The sequence below is a fragment of the Phasianus colchicus genome, chromosome 2 (genome assembly GCF_987193195.1).
Source record: "Phasianus colchicus chromosome 2, bPhaCol1.hap1.1, whole genome shotgun sequence".
In the NCBI taxonomy this organism is placed as follows: Eukaryota; Metazoa; Chordata; class Aves; order Galliformes; family Phasianidae; genus Phasianus; species Phasianus colchicus.
Window position 1 is genome coordinate 99,831,304 of NC_143437.1, and position 10,257 is coordinate 99,841,560.

The window sequence follows — 10,257 nt, forward strand, 5'->3', positions numbered from 1 at the left end:
GTTCCAGTGTCTCACCACCCTCACAATAAAGAATTTCTTCCTACTAGTTAATCTGAATCTGCCTTCTTCCAGTTGAAATTCATTTCCCCTCATGCTGTTGTTACATACCCTTCTATAAAGTCCCTCCCCAGCTTTCCCGTAGGTACAGGAAGGCTGCTACAAGGTCTCCTTAGAGCCTTCTCTTTTCCAGGCTGAAGAGTCCCAACTCCAGGCTGAAGAGCCCTAACTCTCTCAGCCTCTCCTTGTACGGGAGGTGCTCTGAATGGAATGATTTCCGTGACTGGAGTATGGCTGTCAACTGCTACAAGCTGATGAGAAGGCATTGGCAAAGAAAGAGGGTAGGGGGTGTTGTAATCTACATTGGGAAAGGAATACAATGTGAAGAGCTGTCTCTAAAGAACACTCATGAGCAAATCGAAAAAGTACAGGTGACAGAGACTGAGGCAGCAAAGGAATCCTTGTGATCGGTGTCTCCTACAGGCCACCAGACCAGGCAGAGACTGTTGATGAGACCTTCTACCTCCAGCTACAGGAGGCACCCTGATCGCAATGGCTTGTCCTGCTGGGGGACTTCAACCACTCAGACATCAGCTGGAAAAGTAGCACGGAGAGCTGTAGGCAATCCAGGAGGGTCCTGGAATGCACTGAGGATAACTTCCTGAGCCAGGTAATTGACGGTCCCACCAGGGACCGCTGCTGCTTGCCTATGCAAATGGACTGATTGGTGACATCAGGATTGTAAGCTGCCTGGACTGTAGTGACCATGCTATGGTTGAGTTCATGCTCCGGAGGGATATGAAACAGGCAAAAGGTAAAATCAGGATGCTAAATTTTAGGAAAGTGAAATCAGTCCTAAACTGTCCTCATGGATAAGGGTGCAGAGCAGAGCTGGCAGACCTTTAAAGTTTTCCTCACAGCACAAGAGCTCTCCATTCCCAAGTATACCAAGTCAGATAAGGAAGGAAAGAGACTGGCGTGACTGAACTAGGAGCTGCTGGTCAATGAGCAAGAAGAAACTGCATTGGCAGTGGAAACAGGGACAGGTATCCTGGGAAGAGTATAAGGAAGCTGCTAGGCTGTGTAAGGATGAGGTCAGGAAAGCCAAAGCCAACTTTGAACTGAACTTGGCTAGGGATGCCAAAAAGAACAAGAAGGGCTTCTGCAGGTCCCTCAACCAGAAAACGAAAGTGCAGGAGGGCATACCCCCCATGAGTGACACAGGCAAGCTGGTAACAACAGACAAGGAGAAGGCTGAGGTGCTTAACTTTTTGCCTTGATCTTCTCTGATACCTGCTCATCTCATAGCTCTCAAAGATTTGGTTTGGTAGGAGGGGATTGGAGAATCAACATCCTTTCCACTGTAAGTGAAGATCAGGTTTGTGAGCACCTGAGGAACCTAAGTATCCACAAGTCTATATGTTCTGATCAGATGCATCCCAGCATCCTCAAGCCACTCTCAGTGAAACTTGAAAAGTTGTTGCAGTTAGGTGAAGTCCTGGTGACTGGAAAAAAAAAGACGATAACATACTCATAAACAACACACATAAAGGTTTCAAAGGATGATCCTGGGAACTACTGTGCCAGGAAAGATCGTGGAACAGATCCTTCTGGAAGCTATACTAAGGCACATGAAAGAGACAAAGGTGATATGGGACAATCAGCATGGCTTCAACAAGGGCAGATCCTGTCTGATCAACATGTTTTTTATGGTAGTTCATATAACTGTGTCAGTGGACTAGGGAAGAGCCTCTGATGTCATCTGTCTGGACTTCAGTAAGGCCTTCAGCACGATCCCCCATAACATCCTTCTCTTCAAAATGTTAAGATACGAATTCAATGGGTAGACTGTTCAGTGGACAAGGAACTGTTTGTGAGATCATACCCATGTCCGAGCTCAGTGGGAGACAAACACACGACCACAGAATTGATCAGAAAGTCTCAACTTTAATCAGAAGGTTGCGTGCATTTATATTGGCGCTAATGAAGCTCATACATATTGCAAAGCTCGAGCTCCTGATAGGCTCTTCAGCTACTTGTTGCCCCAGCCCTTCTTTGTACTTTTTGTGATTAGGCCATGCCATTCATCTTTCTTATTTCTACATTCTCCTACCTTCCTACACATCCAGTTATTTTACTCAAGCGCTCTCTCCTTCTTAGCCTTGTTTACATCCTGTTACATTGCTCAAGGACTCTCGTCTCATTCGCTGAATACTGTCTGTGTGACCTTTCTCAGCCAGCCAGGTCTCAATCACGCTCTCCACATACCCAGAGAGTGGAGGCCAATGACTCAGTATGTGGATGGAGACCTGTGACTAGTGACATCCCTCAGGGACTTGGATCTATGCTCTTCAACATCTTTATCAGTAATATTGACAGTGGGAGCGAGTGAACTCTCAGCAAGTTAGCAGATGGCATCAAGTTGTATGGTTGACATGCCCGAGGGATGGGATGTGATCCGGAGAGACCTAGACAAACCCGAGCAATGGGACCAGGAGAACCTTACAAGGTTCAATAAATGCTAGTGCATGATTAGCACCTAAATGATGGCAACCGCTGATATCACTAAAAGCTGGAGGACAGCCTTCTGAAAAGGACTTGAGGGTTCTGGTGGATGACAAGCTGGTTATGAACCAGCAGCGTGCCCTTGCAGCACAGAAAGCCAACTGTATCCTGGGCTGCATCAAAGGAAGTGTGGCCAGCAGGTTGAGGAAGGTGACCCGCCCCCTAGTCTGCGCTGCTGAGACCTGGCCTCGAATCCTGTGTTCAGTTGCAGAGTCCTCCGTAGAGGAGATATGTAGAACTGTTGGAGTGTGTCCAGAGGAGGGCCACAGAAATGATCTGTGGGATGGAACACTTCACCTATGTGGACAGGGTGAGACAGCTTGGGCTCTTCAGCCTGGAAAAGACTCCACGGTGACCTGATAGCAACTTTTCAGTATCTACAGGTGGCTGTAAGAAAGAAGGCAAGAGATTCTTTAGCAGAGTTAGTTGTGATGGCACAAAGGGAAATTATTTCAAACCAAGACAGGGGAGATTTAGATCTGATATAAGAAAGTATGTTTTTACAATAAAGTGCTGAGGCATTGGAGCACGTTTCCCAAAGAGGTGGTGGAAGCTCTGTCCTTGGAGACGTTCAAGGTCAGACTGGACAGGGCTCTGAACAACCTGACGTAGCTGTAGGTGTCCCCTTTTCCTTGCAGAGGAGTTGGACTAGATGACCTTTAAGGGTCCTTTCTAACTGAAAAGATTCTATGATTCTGTATGTGGATAGCTTGTGAGTGTCTTCCAAGGCTTTCTCTGCGATCTTCAGGCTTTAAGTAATAACAGCTACGTGGATTAAGTCTTCTTCAGCAGTATAAAGCTCAACAGCAGATGTTGATCCCTTTTACATTTCAAAGGAAAATGTTCTGTGATTCACAGAAAATGTATGATTAAAAATGATATGAGAAACCATCTGTCATTATGAACCATAATGAACATGTGTGCAGATTTACTGAAAAGACACTGTGCATTCTTCTCCCAGAAAAAGGGGAAAATGTTTCCTTTGGTTCAGAAAAAAAAAAAAAGAAAAAGAGTATAAGTCAAGCAAAGACGAACCTACCTACTGAGGATGGGGGGAACGCTGGGGAAGAGCAAGCAGTAGCAGTATGGCAGTCATTGCCTTGTTGGACTCGTCAGGGCCACCAAGCAGTTTGTGGGCTTTCAAAAGTGGGAGCAAAGCACAGGGCCTGGGATTCAGTCCTTCCTGGTGAGAGGCAAAGGCTTTGTGCACAGGGCCAGGTCTCGGCGCTGGGGTGGGCCGGCCATGGCCCCGCTGTGCTGAGTTGGCAAGGTTGTGCCACACCCCACTGTCCCTGCATCACAAACATAGCCATAGCACCCAGCTGGTGACATGGCAACCCACATCACAAAGGGGACAACCCCAAGTTCTCGGCAGAACAAGGCTGGGTGCCACTTTGCCTGTGAGCTGACTGGAGAGAGGAGTTTGACCACTTGGCTCTCTCTGCGTGTCGCAGACATGGCTGATTTCTGGAGAATTAGCTTCTTCCTGAGTTTGGAAGAGGATGATATCTTCTACCCCATCCTCAGGATCATGCTGATCATTTCATTATTTGTATTCATTATGACCCTGGGGAAGTGGCAGGTAGGAGTCAGGGCTGGTGCTGAGCCAGGCACTGCAACACAGGGAGGGAGGTCGGTGGGGGCCAGGGCCATCCCCAGGGCTCGGCTGGGAGTCTTGGGGCAGGCACGGGCCTGGGCCTGGCTGTGCCCTGGATTGGTGGGTGCTGCTGAGGATGCTCCCCTCTCACTCACTGCTTTCTATGCCCATATAGGGTCGGAGGACAAGGAGGTACAACTGCAGAGACAATGCAGAGAATCACAGAGGTGAGCAGCATGGGCAAAGGCAGGTGCCCTGCAAAGACACCCCCTGGCCCTACGTGTCCATGGCTCCATCAGGAAGGATCTCTCCATCTGTTCACTCTCTGTCTCTTCTACCAACAGCTGCAGACCTCCACAGTGCTTCACAGTGCTCAAGGACAGAGTAAGTAGTTAACTCCCTGGAGCATGACAGCTCCCTCTGGTCACCTACCAAGAGAGGTCCCGCTAATGCTGCTCTCTGCCATTTCTGCAGCTGTTCCCTGATATCGGAGAGGGAAAATACACGTGAAAGACTCTGGAATCTGGAAAGGAGACTTAAGGAATTAAACAGTTACTTGGAAATGTGAGTCCACAGAAAGGAGGGTAGTGGAGATGGGCTTGGGTTCGGGATGGAGATGGGGATAGGGCAGGGGGCACTGACAAGGGAAAATGATTGAGGGCAGGGCATGGCAAAATTCACAAACCTAAAGTGCAAGGGGCAATGCCGTTGCAGAAGCAATGGATTTACCACCCAGGCACAGCAGAGCCTGACAGTGCTGCCTACTCCTCCTGAGCTTCCAATCACAGCAGGCATGGCTGGACCTCAGGCACACACTGGGTTGGTCTCCAACTCAGTAACACAGCAGTCATGAGGTGCTCAGAAGTCCTTGATCAAAGCATGCTGTTATCCCCTTCTCCCACAGGTCAGTGATGGAGGTGTTAGAGGACACCAATGAGCCACTCACTTCTGATAAAGCAGTGGAAACCAGATCGTCACCGGAGATGTCTCTGTCCTCTCGGAGTGACAGCTCCCTCACTTCCATCGAGACAGCGGAAAAGTGGCACTCTTTCAACAAGGCACTGGGAGCCCACAGCCCCTCAAAGGCCTCCCTGTCCTCTAGGAGCGATAAATCCCTCACTCCCGTCGAGGCAGTGGGAGCTGGGTGCTCTTCAGGGGCCTCTCTGTCCTCCTGGAGCGACAGCTCCCTTGCTGCCATTGTGGCAACAGAACCTGACTGCTCTTTGATGGCCCCTCTGCCCCCTTCCAGGAAAAGCTCCTGCACTTCTGCCAAAGCAGATGAAAGCAGCTGCATTTCACAGCTGACCCTCAGCACTCCTCTGCACGGAGCAGATTTGGGTCATGCTGCCATGGCCCAGCCTGACCTCATGCTTTCTGATGCTCTTGAGCCTCAGGAAGTCCAGGAGACCTTGGACTGTGTTGTCCCAGAAGGGAAACCAGAGGAGGAAACGGGCCTGGCAATACATGGAGAAGGGACTTTGCAGGAAAAGTCTGCTCCTCAGATGCCTCAGCAACCATCAGAGCCCCATGTGGAGGTGGAGCCCAGGGTGTGTAAGCCGCTCTTCCTGGATGAGGCTGTGAAAAGCCAGCTGGAGCGGCACATGATAAAAATACAGATACAGCGATGCTTTGGGCTACCAGAGAGGGTTCTGGCCTCCTACAAGAAGTTCTCAGAGACCATCCAGGAGCTACAAGACTGCCATCCTTCTCCACAGAGGCACACTGCACTGCCCTACCACTCGCCTTTCCATCACTGGGACAGGCACGTTCGCACCAGGAGGAGAGCAGTGCGGCCCCGTGAGCCACAGCAAGAGTCTACAGCCCGTGTGAAAACAAGCACACGAGGAACACAGACATCTGTCCACTCTGTGCCAGCAGCTTTTGTGATAGTGGCAGAAGAGGTGCCTCGTGAAGATCTGGAGGGACCCCAGCTGAAGAGGATACGTAGGGGTACAGCTAGAAGCAGCAGCTCAGCCAGAAAGAAGACCCAGCCTGGCAGCTGCACAAAGGAGCCGGGCCCTGTGACACAAGGGGGTGATCCCGGTCCCTCCTTTTCCATCCAGGAAGAGCAGACAGTGCCACAGAGCAAGGGAGCTCCTCAGGAGAAGGGAGGGCAGGACAATGAGAACGCCACCGTGCCCAGCGGGGGAAGCACGGGGATCCAGGAGCTGTCACAAGGCAGGACAGCTCCTTCAGGAAATAAGTCCCCACAAATTGAAGAGCCTTTGAGTAAGGACACTCCCATAACTGTGCCACCACCTCCAAACCCTGCAGAGACCAGCCGGGAAGAAACACCCAGCCTGGAAGACACGTTCAGAGCACTCATAAACTTCTACAGGGTCAGCACGATGATTGAAAACCAGCAGAACCAGCTGCTGGCTTCCTGGCTGGAGCAGTCCCAGGACAACGTGGAGAACTCAAGGTCAGAGCCAGCAGCAGAGAGTCCCGTTCCCACACTGTGCGGAGCACAGGACGAAATGCAGAAGGATAAGGGACTCAGGCAGGATGGAGTAAGGTCCAGGAAGTTCTGCCCCAAGTGTGGCAAAGCAGCCAGGGCGCCTGGGAGTGAAGGCAGCTGGACTTCAGCTCCAGTTGCAACTGCAGCACCAGGCACAGGAGGAGACGAGGCAGTGGGAAAGAAGCCTCTATCTGGAGAAGGGGCCAAAAGGGAGCAAGGCCAGAATCAAAGTGCTGATGCTGCCCAGCAGCCAGAGGGGGCCCGTGTCTTCCACTACGTGGTATCGATCACAGCAGTCAAGCACAGGACCCCGCTGTCACAAACACAGTGGCTGCCCAAGTGTGAATCAGCCACAGACTGGAGCCCAACACCAGAGAAACCAGCTTTGCCATGCTGCTGCTATGGTTGTTTCACTTCCGTCATCTTCTGCCTGCAGAGGGCATGGGCCAAGCTCCTAAGTGCAGGGAAAGCCCTCTTTTCCAAGATAAGGAAGAAGTGAAGTGAGGAGCCCCAAGAAAGAGGACCAACCACGGACAGCCCAGTCTCACCTTGGGATAAGACTCCTGGGGAAAGGCTGCAACCATCTCAGGAGGCAATAGGGAAGAACTTCATGGCACTTGGGGCTGAGACCTTCTTAACGGGAGCTACAGGTGACATCAAGACTTGGTGCCAGGCAAGCGTGGAGACAGCAAAGGACTGAATTACAGTGGGAGGAGTCCTAGGCACCTGGGGATGCCCGCTCCTGCTGATCATGGTGAGTCAGTCCATGTGCTGCTGCTACTTGGAAGTTCAAAGAGCAGCTACACCCTGTTTGACTCAGACCCAGCCCCAACCCAGTGTGACTTTCCTCTTCCCTTTGCTCATTTCCAAGGGTAGCACCAGCCTTTGAGGGACATGGACCCGACAAGCAGCAGATCCCCCTGCCAGGACCACCAAGGAACAACAGCTCTCCCAATAATAAATACATAAACATCACTTAAAATGTGCTCATTGATGTCTCTTCTTTCCTTCCAAGGACCACAATTGCCTGCTCACACCTCCTAGCCAGGGCAAGGTGGGCAGCTCTGCTGGTGCCTTTTGGAGGAGAGAAAAAAGAGGACTAGGTTGGCCCTCCAGGTGCTTGAGAGCAGGGATGTGGGGCCTGCCTTCCACATGAGGCTTTTAGAGGCAGCCAGAACTGCCCAGCTTGCTGGGGGTATGTTCTCCAGAACCCCTGCCTCTCCATGTCAAGGGCGGTAAGGGTTGTGTCAAAGTGGTAACCTGAGGGCCCTGGGACTGTGGCAGCATCCCAGTCCTGAGCCCTGGGGCTCCTGAGGAGCTCTACCTGCCAAATTACATCCTAGGATGAGAAGAAGGGGTCAAGGAGGTGGAGATGAACAGAATCCCTAAGTAGGCAAGGCAGTGATGGCCCTTGCAGTTCTTACTCTTTTTCAGTACTCACAGAATGGCCTGGGTTGAAAAGGACCACAGTGATTATCCAGTTTCAACCCCCTGCTGTGTGCAGGTCACCAACCACCAGACCAGGCTGCCCAGAGCCACATCCAGCCTGGCCTTGAATGCCTCCAGGAATGGGGCATCCACAACCTGTTTTGGCAACCGGTTCCAGTGTGCCACCATCCTCTGTGTGAAAAACTTCCTCATAAGGTCTAACCAAAACCTCCCCTGTCTCAGTTTAAAACCATTCCCCCTTGTCCTATCAGTATTCTATCAGCGGTCATACCCCCTCCTGTTTATATGCATCCTTCAAGTACTGGAAGGCCACAATGAGGTCTCCCCAGAGCCTTCTCTTCTGCAACCTAAACAGCCCCAGTTTTCTCAACTTTTCCCCATAGGAGAGGTGCTCCGGCCCTCTGATCATCTCAGTGGCCCTCCTCTCGACACACTCCAGGAGCTCCACATCCTTCCCGTACTTGGGGCCCCAGGCCTGGACGCAGTACTGCAGATGGGGCCTCATAAGAACTGAGTAGAGGTGGACAATCACCTCCCTCTCCCTGCTGGCCACCCCTTTTTTAATGCAGCCCAGAACACAGTTGGCCTTCTGAGCTGCAAGCGCACATTGCTGGCTCATGTCCACCTTCTCGTCCACCATGACCCCCACGTCTTTTTCCGCAGGGAGATCTCAAGGAGATCTTCCCCCATTTGTCTAAATACCTGGGATTTCCTCGACGTAAGTGCAGACCCTGCACTTGGCCTTGTTGGACCTCATAAGGTTTTCAAGGGTCCACTTCTCCAGGCTGTGCTGGTCCCTCTGGGTGGCTTCCCTTCCTTCCAATGTATTGAGTGCACCGCTCAGCTTGGTGTCATCTGCAAACTTGCTGAGTGTGCACTCAATGCCATCATCTATGTCACTGATGAAGATGTTGAAGAGCACCGGTCCCAAGACCGACGCCTAAGGGACACCGCTTGTGACCGGCCTCCACCCTGACACAGACCCATTGATCATAACCTTTTGGCCGCACCAGTTACCAGGAACTTCGGTGGACAGCCATGATTTTTCAAATATGATGGAGAGCAGCTTGGCAACCACATCAGCTTCTCTCTCAGAATCCCAAGATAGGTATCATCCAGTTCATCCATGGACTTGTATACATTCAATTGCATGAGGTGTCGGACATGTTCCACTGTGACAGTGGGACGGATTCTGCTCCCCTAATCCTTATCTAGAGGTTCAGGGTCCTTGATGATATGGGAAGCCTGACCACCAGTGAAGACTGAGGCAAAGCATTCATTGAGTACCTCAGCCTTTTCTATGTCTGAGGAAGCCGGCTCTCCATTACCTTTTCTCAGAGAAGGAACACGCTCCTTGGCCTGCGTGCTCTTGCCTATGTACCTGTAGAGTCCCTTCTTGTTATCTTTCAGTTCCCTCGCCAAGTTCAGCTCCATGTGTGTCTTAGCTTTCCTAATCCTCTCCACACTCCCAGACAGCAGCCCTGTACTCCGCCCAGGCTACACAACCCTGCTTCCACTTCCTGTACGTTTCCCTCTTTTCCCTCAGTTTAAGCTGCAGGTCCTTGCTCAGCCACGCTGTTCACCTACTTCCCATTCTCGACTTCTTCTGCTGGGGGATGGAGAGCCTTTGCATCCTCAGAAGGGAGTCCTTAAAGAACTGCCAGCTCTGTTCTGTGTCCATGCCCTTAAGGACAGATTCTCAGGGGATCCCATCCAGCTACTCCTTGAGCCGCCACAAGTTTGCTCTCCTGAAGCTCAGGGTCCTGACTCTGCTTTTTGCCAGGCATGCACACACTTCGAGATCACAACCCGCACCAGGGCACGGTCATTACAGCCAGCCTGCCTCCAGTCTTAACCTCTCTAATGCTCTCTTCTGTGAAGTCCGTGGCTGCACCTGGGTGCGTGCAGAGAGCAGCGTCCAGTTAAGTGACCCGTTAAGTGTCAAGCGTCCTCATAAACGTGCAAGGCGCCGGCCCTGCCCTCTCAGCTCGCCCTGCCTGCACCCACCGCGGAGAATAACCGCCGTACTCGCCCTCTGGGCTCTGCGTTTCCCGCACAGGGAGGCGGTGCCGCCGACGCTCCTGGCTCCGTCCGCACGCGTCAGAGCCGCCGCGCTGCCAGGAGTGGGGGCAGGGGGGCTGCCTCGTTCTCCCTCAGGTCATTGCCCGCAAATCCCTGGGCCATGATGAGT

General features: G+C 51.9%; 1 protein-coding gene and 1 pseudogene across 3 annotated transcripts; one reads left to right on the top strand and one right to left on the bottom strand.

The window, feature by feature from the left end:
* Nucleotides 1–3,892: 3,892 nt before the first annotated feature.
* Nucleotides 3,893–7,608, top strand: LOC116240547 (uncharacterized). Of its 3 annotated transcripts, XM_090136406.1 has the most exons (6): nucleotides 3,893–4,144; nucleotides 4,335–4,386; nucleotides 4,504–4,543; nucleotides 4,634–4,723; nucleotides 5,064–7,371; nucleotides 7,489–7,608. In XM_090136406.1, exons 1-5 carry the CDS (start codon nucleotides 3,893–3,895, stop codon nucleotides 7,114–7,116), a joined length of 2,487 nt encoding a protein of 828 aa, XP_089992532.1. In that variant the 3' UTR covers nucleotides 7,117–7,371; nucleotides 7,489–7,608. The 3 variants fall into 3 exon arrangements, with proteins under 3 accessions (XP_089992532.1, XP_089992530.1, XP_089992531.1); XM_090136404.1 differs by having other exon boundaries at nucleotides 4,335–4,543; XM_090136405.1 differs by having other exon boundaries at nucleotides 4,335–4,543; nucleotides 7,494–7,608.
* A 139-nt stretch (nucleotides 7,609–7,747) lies between these two features.
* LOC149919214 (uncharacterized) lies at nucleotides 7,748–8,706 on the bottom strand (annotated as a pseudogene).
* Nucleotides 8,707–10,257: the final 1,551 nt, after the last annotated feature.